The sequence below is a fragment of the Pipistrellus kuhlii genome, unplaced genomic scaffold (genome assembly GCF_014108245.1).
Source record: "Pipistrellus kuhlii isolate mPipKuh1 unplaced genomic scaffold, mPipKuh1.p scaffold_m20_p_13, whole genome shotgun sequence".
Taxonomy (NCBI): domain Eukaryota; kingdom Metazoa; phylum Chordata; class Mammalia; order Chiroptera; family Vespertilionidae; genus Pipistrellus; species Pipistrellus kuhlii.
The window spans coordinates 30,980,693-31,002,182 of record NW_023425438.1 but is presented as its reverse complement, the minus strand read 5'-3'; the positions used below and the strand labels follow the sequence as shown (position 1 = coordinate 31,002,182).

The window sequence follows — 21,490 nt, the reverse complement described above, 5'->3', positions numbered from 1 at the left end:
TTTTTTAGAGCGGGGTGGCAATCTGTCATCGGAGAGTTGACAAGTGAAATCTGACAAGGTTGAGGTGGTATAGCTGCGGGCTACCTCAGAATTTTTCACTGTCTTTCCTGTTTGAAGAGAAAGGATCTCTATCTTCCTTATTCTCGCTCACTGTGCAACAGTCTTTGATTTATATACTTTTTAAAACAGTAACTCTAAATTGACAAATTATTTTGGCAGATAGCATTAGTTTAGATAAGAGCATTTCAGTATTCTCTTGTCTGTTACTCAGCTCTTTAGGAATTATTCCTGAAATTCAGTTTGTTTATTTTTTAAAAAATCACATTTCTTTCTGTCTATTCAAGTGTAGCATAAAATTATGGAATTAAAACCTAGAATTGATATCATGATCATATTGCCAACATTTTTATTTTCCTACTCTTTTTATTGTTGTGATTGAGATATGTCATGTAAAAACAATTAAATTTATATTTTTAAGATCAGAAAGGTGGGAACATGTGTTGGAGGTGGTGGTAAGCAAAGATTATTTTATTGTTGTTCATATTATTAGTTATGCAAGCAGATTTTACTTTCTTTCTAAAATGCCTTCTATAAGCCATTGTGATTATTTTTCAAGGTCATGGGTAAAATGCACATCAACTAGATATAAGTCTCTTAGGAATATTGGAAATTGTGTGCAGCAAAATATTTAAAATGAGCATCAGCAAACAAGATGTTTGTATTAACAGGAACCAAGAAAACGGCCATGCAAAGGTCAATACTGATCTTTAAATATTAGTGAAATTTAATTTGTTGCATGTAATGAGTAGAAAGAAGAGGAGGAAACAGGCCACAGTGAAGAAGCCATTGATACATTGTCTAAATGTCAAAACTGCTTACAGTAGGGAAAATGTTAAATTGACAAGATCTATTTAACTAAGTGAATCAAACAGTTGTACAGTGCTCTAGAGAAATATTTTCCAAATTGAAGTATAACAGGAGATCTATCAAGATTTTTGCCACAATTTATTTTGGGAAAGTGAAGGGACTTCTGCTATTTTTTTCTAGAGACAGAATTTCTTCCAACTTCCTTTAAATTAGAATGATGCACAGGTTTTGTTGTGACATAGGAATCTACTGCCTTTGCTTCATCTAGAAATAGCATGGTCGGACCAATTTTCAGCAGCTCTGAAGAACCATCCTCTGGCCGTGGCACTCCGCATCGCACTCACTGAATTGAGTTCAAAGAGCTTCCTGTTACCTTATTTCCAATTTTAAGAGTGAATTCTACATTACCTTATTTTCCTCCCTATAAAGTTGAAAAAATTACAAAGGACTAAATATGCCCAGTGTATATAACAGGATTAATATTCATATACAAAGAAAGCAATAAAGAACTCAATAAAAAGATGAGTAAAAGCTAGAAAAATGTCATTTATAGTGCACAATTGTTAAAAAAAAATCATGAAAATATGTTTGATCTTTTTAATGAATGGAAAATGGAACCTAAAAGGATCCATTATTTTACCTACCGGATTGGCAAAGATTTAAAACTTGGATAAAACTCCATCTTACTGGGATCATAAGGCATCGGGCAGCCATTTGATTGGTGGACCTGTAAATTGGTACAATCTTGGAGGCCAATTTGACAGTACTTATCAAAACATAAGGTGTGCACATATATTTTCATAGTAGTATTTGTAAGGCAAAAAGTAGGAACAGTGTTTCCCATTAAGGGGGTGGTTAATTAAATTATGATCACTATCCATTGCAGTTATTTAAGAACAATGAGATAAATCTGTATATACTAAGAGGGAGAATATCGATGCTATGGAGTTCAATAAAAAAATAAAAAAGCAAATTGTATGTATAGTAAAATCCTGTCTTTACAAAATACAAACCAAGTCAGTATGGGTGTGGACATACTCTCAGTTCATCAAACTATGGAAGGCCACAGGCCGTGCTGCGCAGGCAGTGACTCCCTTCAGAGTGGGAGGTTAGGGAGGAGAACATGTTCCTTTTAACATTCAGTACTTTCCATATTTTTTTTTTGCATTTTTTAAACAAAAAGCATATGCATTACTATCACAATTTAAAAACCCAAAACAAACAAAAGGCCAGAGTGTCTACTGGTTTTAAAAAATTCTTTTTGTGTGTGTCGCGCGCGCTTTTAGGTTCTATACCTTTTTTTAAAGAACGAGGACATGATAGAGGGTTTTTAACATACTGTTTTGTGCTTTTGCATTTTGCTTCTATTGTTTAATTGCTGAGTGCTATTTGTTAAATCTAAAATTTTATAAATTAAGGTATTATCTTTTAGCATTTATTGAAAACTCACAGTGGATGAGCATTACTAAATATGTCCCGAATATTTACACTTAACGTTTAGGTAAGGTGTTCCAGGCTTCTGAACTGATCTAGAATTTGATATGCTGTGATACAATACTTATGATAAAATATAGAAAAGATCTAATGCAGTTATTTGGATGGAAAGTAATATAATAATTAATAAATGATAATATAAGAATAAACTGTTTTGCATACTCACAACTGTAAACTTACTTTTGCCCTGCCCTATATATTTAAAATAATAATTAAAAATCATATTTGAAGATAAATGTCACTAAGGAAGCTAGGACACTTATTTGATAACTGCTGTTTGAATAAAATTAAAGGATAAACTTTTCAGCATTAGAGGCAATTAGTTGTGCAACACACACTAATAATGTTCAGCACTTTTCATCTTCAAAGCATTATACAATATTAATTAATACAGCATTCTAACAAATGTAGGTCAATATTATTATCCCTTTTGCAAGTGGGGAAATTGAGGCAAAGGTTAAATGATTTGGAGTAAATTTGTCACAGTAGGATTAGAATTAAGAAATTTTTGGCTCGGAGCCCAGCATTCAGAGCAATAGAACCACACCTGCTTTAGAAGACTTAATGTCTGTGTCCCCCATAAAACATAACTTCTCATTAAACCATATCGAGGTCATCTCTGCATTAAAATTTGGAAACAAGTTTGATCCTTCTAACTTAAGTACACATACATTATTTTCTCTTCCATTTGGCTTTTTCATTTTCTCCTTGTTGGAGAATTACAAAAATATCTACCCTTGACTTAAATGTTCTTCTCGGACCTTATTTAGTGGTTTTAACTTTTCTTTCTATTTAAAAAATCCCACAATAGTTTTTATATGATCTAGGCCTCTTGCCTGTATTTCGAGCTACCAGCTTAACATTTTCTACCCATATCTACATTTATACCTTTAATTCCCACTGTTTCTAATATTCAACTTACTGACATTAGCAAATCTTGTTCCTCTTCTAGATTAACCTATTTCTGAGTATGTTTAAAGTCAAGTGCGGTCCTTGAAACTGGGATACACCGGGTGGAACAGCTGTGAGTACGAGGTTCCTGGGAATGAGGCGTAGCCAAGGAAAATGGTATCTGTGGATCCTTTGGGATGGCGAAGAAGTTGAAGCGGCGAAGAAGTTGAAGCGTAGTCTAAGGAAGAGAAAGAGACAGAATTACAAGCTGGGAGGGAAGGCTAAAGTATAAAGGAGACTAGCAGCCAGGTCAGGTGCTAGGAAAATTGAGGTGTGTGCGTTGAAGAAATGAGGCAGTCATTGTGAACAGAATGCCCTGGAACCCTTTTACCTGGCACATGATGATGGAGGCATGTTACCCCGTGGGGCCATGTTCACAGCCAGGGTCACTATCTGTGCAGTAATCAGAGCCGCAGCCCTTGGTGGTTACTCCAGATTCTTCCTTTGCCCTCACTTCCACTACTCATCAGTCCTCATCTGCCGTTGATTCTTTCTTCACAAGATCACTTAAATCTGTTTCTTTATTTACATCCCATCTGCCACCATCCCAATTCAAGTCTTTGTTAAGGAATATTGTTGTTATCTGTTACTTATTCCATGCCTAACTGGTCACTGGTATCAACTATTCCTCCCTCCTTAATATTCCCACCCACACAGTTAATCCTCAAACAATAATTCTCATCTGTCGATTACCCTTCCTAAAATTCTTTATCAGACCTGACGCTTTTCATTATTCCTCAGTTAGCTACCTAATGGCTATTGAATCTTTATTCCTAAGTTTGGCATTCAGAGGCTTCCTTAGTGTGGCCCTCATTTATCTCTTCTGTTTGTGCATCAAACCAATTGCTTATTTTTTTCTCAAATAATCCTTGCATCTTTCTAATTTATGCTTTTGTAAATTGTTCTCTCCTTTTTATCTTTCCCTCTATCAAAATGCGCTCTACTTTCTAAGAACATTTCTCTATAATCAAACTAGAACATCTATGGAGCACCCATAGCCCTTTGTTTATGTTGCTAAATTAGCACTTACACAAACTCCATATTATTGTTTTTTGTGATTATATTATCTGCTGTACTAGATTACAGGTATTTGATAGTAGAGACTCTGCTTTATAAATCTTTGTATCTATGACTCATGGTAAAATGTCATATACCTAAAATGCTCAAAGTATGTGTGATATTTAATTAATATTTAGATATAGAACTCTCAAGTCCAAATGACCCAGTGTTCCTAATAGTTCAGTCTTCTGTTATAATTGGTTCAATCCAGACTTGAAGTCAATCAATCTCTCTCTCTCTCTCTCTCTCAATCAATTTCCTCCCTCCTTCCCTTTTTCTTTCTTTTATTCATTTATTTTAACACTCTTCTGAATATTGGTTTTTAATTGATTTTAGAGAGAAAGAAAGGGGAGGAAAGAGAGAAACATCGATGTGGGACAGAGACATTGATCAGTGGCCTCTCATACACACCCCAGCCAGAGATGGAACCCACAACCTAGGTATGTGTCCTGACTGGCATGAAACCTGCAGCCTTTGGTGTATGGGATGATGCTCACCCAGCCAGGACCAAGTTCGAAGTCTCTTTATTTTGAGACTCCTTTGTCCTTTCCATGAATTGTATAATTATTTTGTTTAATGTTGGATATGTCAATTTTTTAGTTTTAATAATATAACATAGATTAACTACATTCATGAATATGCTTTACAGTATTAATATAATTTTATGTTGATAGCAATAGATAAACTATTATGGGGAATATACTATGTTTAATGTAATTTGAAAATTATCTAATGAGCACTAGACTAACTAGCCAGGGGTTTCTGTTAAATTCCTGCTCGTTAGTTGTCTTTGTTTTTGTACATTTTGAATCGATGAATAGATGTTCCTCAGAATATCTTTTGATAATAAATAGCAAGTATATGTTCTAAATTCATGCCCAAGATAGTCCCTTAGGCTGTTTGAGGCATTTTGTTAATACACCTTCATCTTTAATGTCATGTTGGTGCCATAATGTCATTTATCCTTGTTAAACTGCTCTGGTGTCTTCTCTTTGTTAATTCTTACTCCCCATCATGTTTTACATTAGGGTCTTATTTGCCCTCAAGCTTTCAATTCTTCCCAAAGCAATCAAAATAGCTGACTTCAGAAACCAAGAAAAGCAAGTATTTTGTAGACTTATTGAGTGACAAGGTAATCTTGATTTCTGAAACATAGTTTTTATTTTTTAAAAGATTATCAAAAGTATAAGGCATAGCATCTAAGTACAGCTTTTTCTATTTTGCATGTTACTCTCTTAAAATTTAGTTTATATGGTAACAATTATTCTTAAGTCGAATAAATAATAATTTATTGTAATGGGCTTTCTAGGATCCTCTCTGTCCTGAAAATTTGGGCTATCATAGATTTCCCCCTCAACTGCTCCCACACACAAAAGAACAAAATCTAAATTTAGTTCATGCTCAGTTTAAATCCTGCTTCTTATTCTCTTTTTGAGACTGAAGTTTGGATTCAGAATGACCTTCTGAGACATCTGAGACGGTAATCAACTACCTTATAAAATTAAAGTAACAGAAAGTTGCAAATGTTACAAAGATTTTTAAATAAATGAAAAATTATGGGCTTATATTTTTATTTGTTTAGGTTCTTCCATCTGCTATTCTTTTCATTTGGATCATTCTTTTCCCTATTCAATATTAAGACAGCTTGCTGTATTTTTAATTAATTCATTCTTTCATTCATTTCCATCCAATATATCCGAGTTAGCTACTTTTGTTCTAGTTCCAAGTCAAGTACATTGGGTTTTATCCCCAGAGAAATGCACAAGAGCACTGAGTAGGGCAACATTTCTCGACTTACTTCCTTTTGCGCTCCCTTTCTCATACCCCTCTCCCAAAATGCAGAATCCAGCATTCTCTGAAATTCTTCCCCCTTCCAAAACAACTATTTATGCACTAATACAATATTTGAATAATACGAGTTCAGTCTTGATAACTTCCTTCAGGCAGAATTTTCAGACGAGGAAATTCTTTTCAACCACTGGCATTCTTGAGTAAAATGCAAGATGTTTAAAGGTCCTCATCTTTCCAAAAAACGTCACACTATGGAGACAGTAAGACATCTTGAGGACTAAACAGGATATTGATTTGGTTCCCTCCCACCATGTCCATCTAGTTATTATTACAGATTTTTGCAAATTTGTTTTATGTACTCCATCAGTTCTCTTTAATTTTATATGGTCTTACTAGCAGATATTTGACATTCATGGAAAAAGAAGGATGACTAATCCATACATGATTGTTTTTTGCCCTCTGACAATGCATGGTCCCTGCAAAGCCTTCTCCTTAATTACACACCTTATGTGGAGTCCACAGGTGTTGTCACATGTTCATACATAAGCCTGATCATTATTGGACATTGCCATTGTCTCACTTGTCGTACCTACTGCTCACTGGGCCTGCATGATCAAATAATAATGATTGTCGCCTGGTGTATGGATGACTCCTCGGCCACCATGTCTACTCTAGCTGGGTGTGGTCCCAGTTTGTCTGGATGCCATCACCTCAATGAGTCCACTAGTCCGCAGGGCTACAGTCCTGCTTGCTTTCTGCAGGCACCACCCCTACAGTTCCTTCTCCGTTATACAAACGTTCCCTGTGGGGCCACATAGGGGTTCTTTATAAAGTAGAACGTCTTTCTCGTCTTTTTGTCCTTTATTTTTTAGTGGGAACTAGAGCAGTGTTGTTTGTACATCAGAACATTTTGAAAACTAGCTTACCAGTATACATTTTTCTGTCTTCCCACCCTCATTGGAACCAGACATGAACTTTTAGGTGCTAACCTGGAAGATATGTCCAGATTATAGACTCCACACTGTACCATTCTCAGAATTTTTCATTATATCCAAATGCAAAGGGTTAAGGGCTTTGCACATGACATAAGAAGCTCTCCATAGATCTCATTTTGCTTAGTTCTACCCAAACAACATGATTTCTGAGTAGTTTAGGAATTTAAAACTTAGTAAATATATGAATATTGGACTTACTGGTATTTTAGTTAAAAGCATTCCTGCCTCTTAGAAATAGCCAGTGTGGATTACAAAGGAAATTTTATTCCATTCTTCAGTTCTGTCATCATGGAAAGTTTAGACAGATTATTTATTATTGAATTAAACTGAAAAATAACATTTCAAATGCAGTCTTCTGTTGAAGAGTAAGTAAAGGTATTACCCTTTTGGTTTCAGTTATAAAATTTTATCTATATTTAATTTGTGTGATAAAAATATTTTTATGTAGCTACTAACTAAACTCCAATCTTGTCTTTGCCAAAATTGCCATAAATTCTAATTATAGACATTTGAGTAGTAGCACAAGTTTTTATTTTCAAGTATAGTCTAGAACTTGTGACTTTGATGCTCAATATCAGAGGAAGTATGCACCTGTTTCATCACTTCCTTTTTTCCCTATCCATTAAAATATTAACCCCTTTACATGTCCTAATTCAAATACTTCCTTTTATATAGAAACTTCTGCACATTCAGATGCTTTTCCTTCATAAAATCTCGATTATACTTTATATTCATTCATTCATTTCATTTTATGAAATAACTATATAAAGTGAGAGATTATATTTAATATTTTTTTGGTTTTTCCATATGAATGTGCACATGCTAAACATACTGTGTAGCATCAACAATGGCAACAATAAGGTAACTGAATAATGGTACCCTCAATACAGTCCTGGGTAGGGAGAACCTAGAAACAGAGAAGTTAAGTAATTTATCCGAGTTAGCTAGTAAGCCAAGAAGTTAGAATAAGAAACCAGGCAATTAAAATCCATAGTCTAAGCTTTAAAAAAAGGAAAAAATATATTTAATTAATTAATTGATTATTTAAATAAACATTCCAGACCTATCCATCCCAATGAAAAGGGTGCAGTTTACATATTCAAAAAACAGGAATTATGTTTGTTTAAAAACAAAGTATGACTATATTGTAGTCATTATGAAATGATCCCCATAAAACTAATGAAAGAATTTCCAAAGAACACAGCTTTGATAATGTTTTGTGTAACAGCAGCCTCACTAGAGTCACTTCTAAGGTGACAACTCTGAAAGGTAATAATACTCAATTGAATTGAAAAACTCGTAATTTGCATAATATCTCTTTTCTCCTGTTCCCTTCTGAGAAGGAACTGTCTTCTTTCATAGTAATACAGTCCACTGGCTCTGTTACCTGTGTGCAGAGGCAGCTAGCTTTTGGTTAAAGTCAGGCAGATCTAGGGATTGAAAGATTCTTTGTTTCATCTTAACTTTTTATGGCACTTCTGTATAAGGAAAAGAGTGAATTCAGATCAATCCAGAATTTACTATTATTATTATTATTATTATTATAGCCTATTTCGTTTCTACCCTTTTCAACTTAGTCTATCACTTTTCATCATGCATCTTTAGACTGTCTCCACTACTTACTGGCTGTGTGACCTATCTGTGCTTCGTTTTCCGCCTTATACAAGTGACTAGAGGCCTGGTGCACAAATTCATGCATGGGTGGGGTCCCTCGGCCTGGCCAGTGATCAGGGCTGTCTTGTGCAGTCCTGATCAGGGCCAATGGGAGCCAGCCGGCTGAGGAGGGACCGCTGGAGATTGGCCAGCTGGTGGGAGGGCTCCAGGTCATGCCCAGCCCTCTCACCAAGACCCAATTGGCCAGACCCCAGCAGCAAGCTAACCTGGTCGGAGCATCTGCCCCTTGGTGGTCAGTGCACATCATAGAGGCTGGTTGAGTGGTCGACCAAATGGTCAACTGATGGGTCAGACACTTAGCTTATTATGTTTTTATTATATAGGATAATGGCAATTCTTCAAAGAGTAGCAATGAGGATTAAATGAGTAGCTATGAGGATTAAATATCAAATGTATAGAAGAATGCTTGTCATCATTTAATTGGTGGAATCCTATATTTCTTTGAGGTTCTGCTAACATTTTACAACTTCTCTGTAGATTTCTTAGAGGCATGCTGTATCAGGCAGGCTCAGGCCTTTTTATGCTGCTACATTGCTCACTCTGCCGTTTTAATAATTAGCACAGTTTCTTATTAGTTGAACTGCATGTTTCTTGATGATTATAAAGGCATTAAAGTCAAATCTAAAGATGAAGGAAGGCCTAAGAATTTTGTACTGTGTCTAAAGTTTTTTGTATTATCACCCACATGAATAGCATGGAAAATATTTTTAGTCACTCCTAATGTTAAAGAAGCTGATATTTTATTTTCCCATCTAAAAGATGTCTTAAAATATTTTTAAGCTTCTTTTGTTATTCAGATGTTTATTGGAAAGAACATTTCATTTATGAAATAAAAAAAAATGCTGGTAGTTTACTATATATTTATTTCTAATATGTAGTACAGTATACATATAATATATACATAATCTATTTATAATGTACTATATATTATTAGATGTATCTCCAAGCAAATATTTGAAAGTTACATACTTCTTTTTTAAATATTTATAAAATGTTGATTTTTTACTGATTCAGATTGATCTTCTTCCAATCAGTTAAAATTGACTAGGTTCTACTTAATTTAAAAATATTTAGCAGCCCTACCTGGTTTGGCTCAGTGGATAGAGCATTGGCCTGCGAACTGAAAGGTCCCGGGTTCGATTCCGGTCAAGGGCATGTACCTTGGTTGCGGATACATCCCCAGTAGGAGGTGTGTAGGAGGCAGCTGATCAAAGTTTCTCTCTCAACAATGTTTCTAGCTCTCTATCCCTCTCCCTTCCTCTCTGTAAAAAATCAATAAAATATATATTTTAAAAAAATGTTAGCAGTAATACCCATCACTAATTCCTGCTAGTAAAACTGGGAGGAAATACAGGATGTATATTTGTTGTTTAATGGAGTTGGAGTAGAATAACAAACTAATCTGAATACTAACATGATTTCACATAGTTTAATTCTAAATAAATGTGTTTCTTATAATAGTAACTATATACCATTTACCTTGCAATTTTTTATTTTAATTAGCCAATTTGTATGTGAAAGAGAGTACATATTTGCTTTGTACATTAAAAATATACCACAAAGTATGTTTGTACTTAATAACTACCCAACAGATGCTTTCTTTCCTTAAAAAATGTTTTTTAAAATGCTTAAACAGGAAATAATTTTAAATACATCTAGACTCTTCAAAACCACACGTCACTGCAAACTCAAATAGAGAGTCTTCTTACCACAATGTGATGACAATAGTAAATCTAGGAAAATAAGAGTATTTTTTCTTTTTTCTAGGGTTTATTCCTGGATGGCTAACCAAGGATATGTAATGTGTTTATTCTAATGAACCATATCTCAAATATCAGTAGTGAGAAATGATCCTATTATTTCTAGAGATCTTGGTTTTATTGGCAATCAGAGATAATTAATTGACACATCCTTTTAATTATTTTTTAAACAGGACAGAGATTCCTTCTGCTATCAGATGTCTTTCTGCTTGACTGAATTGCACCTGTGGTCTTTGAAGAATACCTTACACATTGGGGGTAAATGAGCTCAAATTAATTTCAATATTTCTCAAATATAAGTTACAACATTATAAATAAATACTAACAAAGGTTAGAGCCTAGATTCTCCAGCTGGAGTTGCATTATTTTCTTTATTCTTAATGAAAAATTGGCTAATGGAAAATAATCTCTTTTAGTTACTCTGCTTAACTTAATTTTTCAGCTTGAGTTAGATTTTCTGTTGTGAAAATTAATTTTATTGGCTTAAAATGTTTTTCCTTTTAAGATACATACATGTTCAATTTTTGCTGGAATTGTTCATAATGACTGATTAATAAATATTTTCAGGCTAACTAATGGTAAAGGCATTTCTATTTAATATGAAAGTAATATTTCAAACATATAGCTAAGACATACAATTAATTCATATTCTTTTTATTTCACAGTTTTTTTTGTGAGAAGGGATAATAGAATTGTGTTCTAACAATGCTTATTAGTATTATAAAATAAAGTATATATCATTAAGGAACATATTTTACAAATTTTTTTTCCCTTTGGTTACCCAAATCAACTCTTGAATTTTATTTATTTTTATTTATTTATTTTTTAAATATATTTTATTGATTTTGTACAGAGAGGAAGGGAGAGAGATAGAGAGCTAGAAACATCGATGAGAGAGAGAGAGTCATCGACCAGCTGCCTCTTGCACACCCCCCACTGGGGATATGCCCGCAACCAAGGTACATGCCCTTGACCAGAATCGAACCCGGGACCCTTCAGTCCCCAAGCCGACGCTCTATCCATTGTGCCAAACCGGTCTCGGCAACTCTTGAATTTTAGAGGACAGTTTTATGTATGTGGATTTACCTTATAAAGTATCATTTTTAAAAAAATCTTTATTGTTGAAAGTATTACAAAGCTCCCCTACCCCCCCCCCCCCAACCTCTTCCTGCCTGTACCCATCCTTTCCTCTCCCCACCCCCTACCCCCAGCCTGGGCCCCAGGCCTTCACCATCCCATTGTCTGTGTCCACGGGTTATGTATATATGCATACAAGTTCTCATTGGTTGATCTCTTCCCACTCATCCTCCCCTGCCTTCCCTCTGAGGTTCAAGAGTCTGTTTGTGCTTCTTTGACTCTAGGTCTTAAAATATCATTTATTTATATCAAACATATAATTACAGATGAATGTCATTTTCATTTCATTTTTTGCCTTGCTTAAAATATTAAAGGTAGAACTTCCAGTAAAACAGGTGGATTTAACACACATTTGTTTCCTCCTCAAATTCTTCTAAAATAAGGGAAAATGGATCAAATTAAAGTAAAGAAGACATAAACCCACAAAGACTAAGAATAGGCAAGGCGACAATTGCAGTTGATTTTTGGAAGAAGAGATGGAGGAATTAGCAAAGCTTAAAAATCTAAACATCGAGTGTCTACAGAGCAGAATTCCAGTGACAGCCTGTCTGTTTTTCAAAACTCTAGAAAGATACCGAAGTTTGAGGAGCCAGATACTGCAGAAGATGGGGATGTGGTATGAGGGTGACAACCAAGGGACTTAAAAGTCTGCTTGAGAAGTGGTGGAAATCCTCAATGAGGGAGGCTTTAAACCTGGGTCCCAGCCCAGTGGAAGAAGCAAGGGAGCGGTGCTGCACTGAAGGCAGGGAGGAGATGAAAGCCTACATACTGTGGGTCAGGTCCTCCTGATCCCACCTGGTTCTGAGGAAGTCGCAGCCACCAGACTTTTCCCCAGAAAGGAGGAGCTCTGGGAATCCTCTCTGGAGAGAAGACTCCCCACAGTGACACTGATGATGGGTTCCTGGCCTAAGCACCGGTTCCTGGCCGACCAGTGAAGCCCACCAGGTGGCAAGTCCTGTTCCTGAGCACAGAGCTCCTGATCAGCTTTCTGTGACTCATTTTTAAATATGAACAGCAAGGGACAATATGCAGAAGCTTCAGCAAACACTGGAAAGTTATATGCATATCTTGGAAATTAAAGAAATGTAGCAGAAAAAAATATAAAACTCAGAAGAGTAAAAGAAAGCTTATTAGAAAATAGAAAAAGCACACATCAAAGAATGAAAGTGAGCTTATCTCACTGCTGTGAAAGTATAATTTGGTCCAACCACCGTAGGAAACAATTTAGTGTTATCTAGTATAGTTGAAAGTATGTCACCTATTGACTAATAATTCGACTCCTAGGTATATATCCTAATGAAAGTCCTGACACTTGTGCACCAGGAGATTTTTATAAAAATGTTTATAGTATTACTGTTCATAATCCAGGAAATTAGAAACAACCCAAATGTCCATCAGCAGGAGAATCAAAATACATATAGAAAACACATTTATGCAACTAAGAAAGTGAATGAATTTCTGCTGCATTCAACAGTATAGATGAATGTCTATATTAGACACATAAATTTAAAAATAAGTTGTAGAGGAGTTCCTATAATATGATAGCATTTAGAGGAAGTTTAAAAACAACAGACAAAATTAAATAGTGTCTTATTTCAGGAGACAAATATATATTGTAATGCTATAAAGAACGTTAGGATTATAAACAAAGTTTTAGTATAGTTTGGAGAAGAGAGGGAGTGGGATGAAATAGAAAAGGGCACACAGAAGGCATAAAAGATATTGTTCTTTCCTGGTTTGTGTATATTTTTAATCATATGTATTTTGTATTTTATCTCTATCATTTTTTTTTAAATCCTTACCCAAGAATATGTTTTTACTGATTTAAGAGAGAGAGAGACAGAGAGAGACAGATAGAGAGACAGAGAGACAGAGAGAGAAAGAAACACTGATTGATTGCTTGGATCAGTTGCCTTCCATATTTACTCTGACCAGTAATTGAACTCACAACCTAGGTATGTGCCTTGGCTGGGAATCGAGCCCTCGCCTTTTTGCTGTACAGGAGGATAATACAACCAACTGAACCAGCTGGCCAGGGTTATATTTTATTTTTTAACATTATTTATAAGTATTTATTTACCCATTAATCCAGCAATTGTAAAACAAAAATGTTACAATGGTATTTTCATTATAGCATTTTAGTAATTAAATACATATAGAAAAAACTCTAAGGAGAGACAACAAATGTTATTAGTGAGTGGCTGTCTCTGAAGAATGGAAAGATAGCACAATGAACTTTTTTTTATTTTCCCCCCTCCAAGTTTATCCAATGAACATATAATTAAGAGAACATAATTATATTTTATACATGTGTTAGAAAAATAAAATGAATGCTGTGACAAAAAAACAAAGATAATAAATAGGAAAGAGAATGTTAGCTGTTCAACCTAAGAACTCAAAAATTCAACCAATACTAACTCCATGAAAAGCAACCAAAAGGAGGGGAGGAGATTACCAAAGAAATATTTCTAGACTAAGAAAGTGAATTTGTAGATTAAAAGGGCCGATAGACCAGGAGAAGATGAGGGATTAAGCGATTGATCTCAAAGAAGCATAAAAGCTAACTATATGAAAGTAAGGGAGCAAGAGAGATGAAAAAAGTAAGCAATTATGATCAGAGAAGAAAATACTTCAATTTAAGATTCCAGCTAGAGCCCTTGCTGGTGGCTCAGTTGGTTGGGTGTTGTCTCATGCACTGAAGGTTGCCAGTTCAATTCCTGGTCAGGGCCCATGCCCGGGTTGCGGGCTTGATCCTGGTAGGGGGTGTGTAGCAGGCAGCTGATAGATGTTTGGCCCTCACATCAATGTTTCTCTCTCTTTCTCCCTTCTCTTCTTTTCTCTCTAAAAAAAATCAATAAAAATGTATATATATGAAAAGATCCCAACCAGAGTACAATTCTGGTGTCTTTATTAATAATAATAAATATATTAACTAATAATAACATGTCTTGCTTTATGAACATTTTCTGGAGAATGTCAAAATGTCAAACAGTACATTTTCATTAAGATTTAAAATTTTAGAAATGTATATATATTAAGACATTAATCACTGAAAATTAATATCTGTAAGAAAAATTTACATCTATAGTTTATTGAAAAAAAATATATATATATATGTCACACTTCTTTTTAAACAATAGTTACAGTCCTGCCGGTGTGGTTCAGTTGGTTAAACATTGTCCCATGCATCAGGAGATCACCAATTCAATTCCAGGTCAGGACACACACATATATATATATATTTTTAAATCAAGCCATAGCAATAGTGGAAAAAGAAAGAAAAAAATATTACTAATACCTTAGGATCCCTACCCAGGACCTTTCCCAATAACGCCTTATTAGATATTTCAGTCAGGTAGAAATGAATTGAATTCTTTAAAACTATATTCCAAATTAATAGCATAATGAATAAAATATAGCTTCATTAGTATTCATGATTGACTATTTTGAAAACTACATACAAATATATAGCTGTAATACTTTTTTTGAAGTTTCATCATTCAAATTGAGAAAGTTCGGAGTAGTCAGTCACTAGGGGGCAGCCTGTACTGCTTCCCTTCCACTTCTTTGGAAACAGTTCTGTCCTTGTGTTAGTAGCTAGAATTATTTTGCATGGAAGGAAACAAATGCTACTTCAAAGAAAAATGTTTCCCTATTCATAGATAGTAAGAAAATGGACACAGTTATTTTGTTCTTCGGTAATTAAATTGTAATAACAGGCTTCCTTGATTAAATCACTCTCAGCATCTATAATAGGAAAACCTAGCTTTGCTTCTTTTGTAGCCTCGGCAGAACATCCGACTTTGAATGGGTTTGGAAGGTTTTTCTTTAAGTCTAAACAGCTTCAGATAATTTGTCCACACCTCACTCTAATCCTCTTTCTTTCCTGCAGCTTCCCCACTACACACCCTACCAGACTTGAGTTAAGTAAGAGAAAAGAAAGCACAGCTCAGAATCCAAGAGTTGGGGCATTTTCTTCCATCCACGGATTTCATTTAGCATTGCTGGGTGGCAGTACCCTTGGGGTAACACCCTGTGGAAAATATCAGAGGAAGTGTGACCGAGAAAAGGTGGCCTCCTCATTGCAGTTCTTTACTACTCTTTTCCTCATGCCGTTTTAGTTTTGTGTAAATCTTTTCTAATTAGATTGGTAAACTTTCCAATATCTAGTTGAATTTAGAGTTCCTAGGTTGAATACATGAACCTATGTCTAGATACTTTCAAATTACTTTATTTCTAGTAACTTAGAGACCGCTTTTGTCCTTCTCCCTGCCTATACTCACTCCTACCCTGCCATGTAGTCTGGTTTGCTTCTTATTCTACAGAACTTTTTACCATAATCTAATGTTATTTCTACCTTTCTGTAGATAGAGATATTGGGATATACCAGTATTATGACAAGAAGGATCAACCAGGTAAAGTATCCTCTCTACTCAACTAATTCTTATAAACAAAATATACTAACCTATGTATACCATTAATAGATTATAGAATTAAGTCACTTCAGTTCTTTAGAAAAATGCCGAGGTTGACATCTGTTCTATATAAAATAAAGCAATATTGAGAAAATGCTATAGAAGAACGTGAAAATGTTCATTTGACTGCTGATCAGCCTGATAACTGGACAGCCTAGTCTCGTTTATTTATCAGCGTCCCAGTAGAGGGCATTGTGAATGCATGGCTCCCTGTGCTGGCCTGCCAGATCCTCACCTGGTATCTGAAATAGGCATTTCTGTGTGAATGATCAATTTTCTTTATCTGATTAATCCTGTTAATCCCAGAAGTTTTTGCTGGGCCAAAAGGTCTTTCTAGCTAGAGTTACTTCCTGTTTTGGTTTCCGTTGAAGTGGGTTTGTGTGGGCTTCCTCTGTGCTTGGCTTGGCGTTAATAGGCTGACTTCATGGTTCTGATGACAGACTGAAACCGCTTCTGTTCTGGGCTCGGTTGCAGTTCCCTTCCATATCTGATGAGATTGCAAGCTCAGGATATTGGCCCACCTGTTGTGCTACATAAGCCTTTTTTCACTGCAAATTTAGGAAATACCTCCATGAAATAAAAGCACCTAAATTATGGCGTCTTTTCAACTACCTTTTAAAAAGTTGAGCATAATTTATTAATCTCAACAATGTGTGTGATAATATATTATATATGTGCATATAAAAATACAAAGTGTTAAAATTTAAAAAAAAATTCTGCTTTTTTTTTTTCTTCTTTCCAACTCTTCCACCACAGTATCAGCGACAGAGCATGGTAACTTAGAAGCAAAGCAGAAACTGGCAGAATGTAAGCTTACTTTATATATTTTATGGAATAATTATAAAACTGGAATTTTAACATCCCTGAAGATTCAGTTTAACAAATATTTTAAGCTTTCTGTATAAGTAGGAAATGTTATATTCCTTCTAAATTTCTTATAATTAAAAATTCTCATTCTTTAGCCATATAAACAAATGAATAAGAATTGTATTTGTTAGGAATTTCTCATTTAGACCATTGCAATCTCTATCCAGTTTTTTTATGTTTATGTAAACTTTCTTAATATTTATATTATTTATTTAAAATACATTGTGCTTAAATTCTGATAACATTCTATTATTTGTGCTATGCTTAAACCATTGTTTTACCTATTTTAAGAAAATAAGATTTGTAATGACAAGTATTAGCATTTTATTCTCTCTAGTTTTCTGTTCTAAAATATTTAAATATGTTAATCTAATGCTAGAATATAGTATAGTTTTATAGTATAGTTTTAATGGCTTAAATATAATTTACATTTTGTTTGGAATATAGGTGGCTTTGAAAATCCTACTTATTCTGTTGTTTTAAAGGGTCAAGTTGATATTTAATTAAAAAATACTCTATTAGGAGCTATAACAGGTCTTAAAATTTGCACATATGCTCTACATTTTATAAATTATGTTTTTAAAATAAATTTGCTGAAATAAGACACAGCAATTCTACTGTAAAATTTTAATATCTATATACTACATATTATATGTATAGTCACACAAAATACACACACATACACACATGTGTAGAACTCTTATTTAAAATTAGCATGTAGGAGAATTCAAAGATTAATTCTTATGATGAATTAGATATAATTATAATCAATTTAACATTTTGTTAATTTTTTTAAACAAAACTTATTTTTAGTGTGACTTAGGCCAACATCGAGACTATACTAAATAATTTTATCTTTTAATTAAGTGTATTTAAAACACAGCAAACTTTATCAATATTGAATTGTGGTGGAGATTTTAAAGAGGATTGTTTTACATTAAAAAAAAGAGCAATTTTAGTGACTAATTTGTTAAAACTTGGATTTGTCTCCATTTTTTCCTTAATCTTAGTATGTGATGCTTTGATGCTTAATTTAAAATGCATTTTTCTGTGTGTTTTTTTTTTTTTTTTTTTTTTTTTGTATTTTACTTCTTTTCTCGCTGTATTCATTTACTCATTAGGAATTTTCAGGTTTGAGAATTTGGAATTTTTTTGTATTGAACATTTAATTATATAAAAGAAAATGCTATTTTTTGTTAAGAAGGGGGTCATTTACCTTTAAGTATTAGGTTCAGAAGCCTAGGAAACTTTCCCAGGCATTCTCTGAGCCTTGTTGGTTGTCATCATAAAATTATGATCAGGGAGATTGTTTTGTGGTAAAAATTCTGTTCTTATGACAAAGCCTTTCAAAAGGCTGTCATTTGATGATGGAAATGAAGCCCACTTCCTTCTCAGTTAAGGAGGTGTTTTATTTTAATCTTCCTTAGGCACACTGCTCAGTAGCGTTTCCTTCATTCATGTTTAACTAACTGTAGTACATGTTTTATTTGCCAGCACGAGATTATCCGTGGACGCTCAAAAACAGACGCCCAGAAAAACTTCGAGACTCACTCAAGGAGTTGGAGGTATCTTTCCAAAAGTTTCAAAAATGGCAACAAACAAATCTGTTTTAAAACATCTTTCAACAGCTTTAATTTTCATAAAGGATCGGCTCTCCTGGTGTTGAGAGCTTTGCTTTTGTCCAGTGAGGAGTTTCAAAACAGTTGCATCTTTGTATGGCATGCTGATCTTTTTTTTTCTTTTTCTTTCTTTTCTTTTCTTTTTTTTTTTTTTTTTTGGGGGGGTTTGCAAATCAGAGGCACTTTAACTGATAATGACCATGTGTATTGCCAACTGCACTCTCTTCTTCTGTTTCCTTCAGGAGCTGATGCAAAACAGTCAGTGTGTGCTGAGCAAATGGAAGAACAAATATGTCTGTCAGGTAAAATGGTTTGACGTGCGTTTGCAGTATTTAACCAATGGAGCTGAAAACTATGCAGCAATTGGTATTCTTGTGTTATGATAGGCAATGGACAAAAACTTCTTAGGAGTGGATATTTCATAGTTTGAATTCTAGTCATTCTAGAACTAACATGAGACAGATTGACACAGGCCACCAGGCTACCTCATTAATCAGTATAGTTGTACTGACACACCATAGGCACTACTAAAAATCTTTCCAGTGCTATTTTTTGTTTGAATTGTCTGTCTGTTGTATTATTATTTACCGGCATAAATGTAATCATATTTTTGAATGAAGTAGACTATAGGACAAAAGGTGTTTGGCATACCACTTTGTAAACATTTGTTAATGCCATTCTTATGGAAATCAACAGACTGGAGTTAGACCTAATATAATAAGACATTTGCTCTTATTATTTATTTATTTATTTATTTATTTATTTATTTATTTATTTATTGAAGCTTCTAAGCTGTCCTGTTTAATATGGTAGCCACTAGTCACCTCTGGCTATTTAAATGTAAATTTAAATTAAATTAAAAATTCAGTTCCTCAGTTGAACTACCCATATTTAAAGTGTTCAGTAGACAATATCTATACAGTACATTTCTACCAAAAAAAAATTTATTGGACAGCACTATTACGACCTAGATAAGGAGTTGCATGTTGAATAAATCTAGATTCAGGACATCATCATCATAATTAGTGTTCATTAACCACAAAATAATGGGCAAATAGGCTTAAAGATACTATTTGCTTAGAAAAATTTTACTTGCTTATGATAAAAAGAATCATTGGTCATATTCTACTCATACATATAATTGAAGGTACATCAGTTCTACTGATAATTATAATTGCTTTATGGAATTAAATATTCTGTATCAATTTAAGTTCTTATTTGTTTACAATTTGACTTATTTTAAGTCTACTGTTATCTGAAGTTCAGGCTCATGGCTCTATCTATAAATCTACAACATTGAATTTGTAGTAATTAGGAACATAATCTACTACTCGAATATAGACTATCATTTTAGTGGGATCTAGTTTTCCTCATTTTATTTGTTTAAATTCATCAACTTTACTCATGAAGGTAACTTTTTAGTTATCTCCTCAACTGTCATAAATTATTATTTTCCAGAGACTGTTTAACAAGGCTGAATTAATATTTTTAGAACCATAATACTTCTTAAATTCAATTTAGGATACTATTCAAAAGAATAGGATTGTTTAAAAATTCATAATTTGTTTTCATAAAAGTTTAAATCAGACTTTAAAACTTGAATATAAAATATGCTCCAGAAAGTTTTAAAGTTAGTACAACTTAAATTGTACTTCTTAATGCCATTACTCACCTTAAAAGCAAGCATAAAATTATTTGACTGGAGGGCATGCCTACCACCTATAGTATGAGGTGTGTCTCATGGCCTCCACCCTTACTGTTGCACAGGGTAAGTTGGAACATGTCAGCTATCTTAAAATATGCAGTGGAGCATCCCAATAGGCAATCCTTTTAAAATAGGTTTTATTGCATTTTAATTTAATAAGCAACTTTGTGTATATGTATGTGTGGGGGAGCATGGAGAGGAATCTCCTTCACTAGTGAATTAATTCAACTCAGAAAAGGAATTTGCATGATAAATGCATACAAAATTGCTTTTGTTATTTACAGCCACTTGAAGTACTATTTTCTTATGCTGTTATTACCAATGAGTCTACTTTTTTAAAATACTCATGCGAGTAATTGTTTATTGATTTTAGAGAGAGAGGTGGGGAGAGGGAAACATAGATGTGAGAGAGAAACATTGATCAGCAATTGGTTGCCTCTGGTATTTCCCCCCACCAGGGATTAATCCACAACCTAGATATGTGCCCTGATCAGGAATTGAACTCTCAACTTTTTGGTGTATGGAAAGACAATCTAACCAACTGAGCCATTAGACCAAGGCGGAACTTACCTTTTTTTATATTTTGTGCTTTATTGTTATGATTGATAAGAGATTCCTAAAATAGATCTTTTACAAAAAGCACACTCTTGATGTGATATATTTTAACAAGATAACTTTACCTCCACCCTGCCCACAAGTCTGGGTTAGTCCCCACATCTGTAGTGCCTTTGAGAGACCTTTTAACACGATCCATCCACTTTCTTAGTTTCTAGACAGGACTGTTATCTAGGTCTTCTAAAACTATGTCTATGTGTATTACCCTAAAGATCTCTCATAGTACAGTAAATTAAAAATTTGGTGGTGCAAGCTAAATGTTTAAAAGATTCCCTTAAGCCTTTCTTAGTTGCAAAGTAAATAAATCATCACCATAAGCTCTCTTAGGATCCCTCTTCTGTGCATCAGGTAAATCTTTATTCATCCTTGCCCTCCATGGCAAATTTAGGATTTATGGAATTTATGTTGTTGTCTTCTTCCTTTCCAAAGTCAAATTGTTTAGAAATCAGCAAGGCAACTACAACAACTTAAAGGATTTCAG

The 21,490-nt window shown here is 34.1% G+C and overlaps 1 protein-coding gene across 5 annotated transcripts in view; it reads left to right on the top strand.

Annotated features, from left to right (window-relative positions):
- Positions 1-21,490, top strand: part of LOC118717424 (WD repeat containing planar cell polarity effector) — a 217,435-nt gene that overhangs the window by 46,892 nt on the left and 149,053 nt on the right. For all 5 annotated transcript variants that reach the window (XM_045580802.1, XM_045580801.1, XM_036435487.2 and 2 more), the window contains exons 2-6: positions 10,765-10,849; positions 16,096-16,143; positions 16,960-17,010; positions 18,565-18,635; positions 18,932-18,991. In XM_045580802.1, coding sequence (XP_045436758.1) covers positions 10,789-10,849; positions 16,096-16,143; positions 16,960-17,010; positions 18,565-18,635; positions 18,932-18,991 — 291 coding nt within the window. In that variant the 5' untranslated portion in view covers positions 10,765-10,788. The remainder of the gene's footprint in view (positions 1-10,764; positions 10,850-16,095; positions 16,144-16,959; positions 17,011-18,564; positions 18,636-18,931; positions 18,992-21,490) is intronic.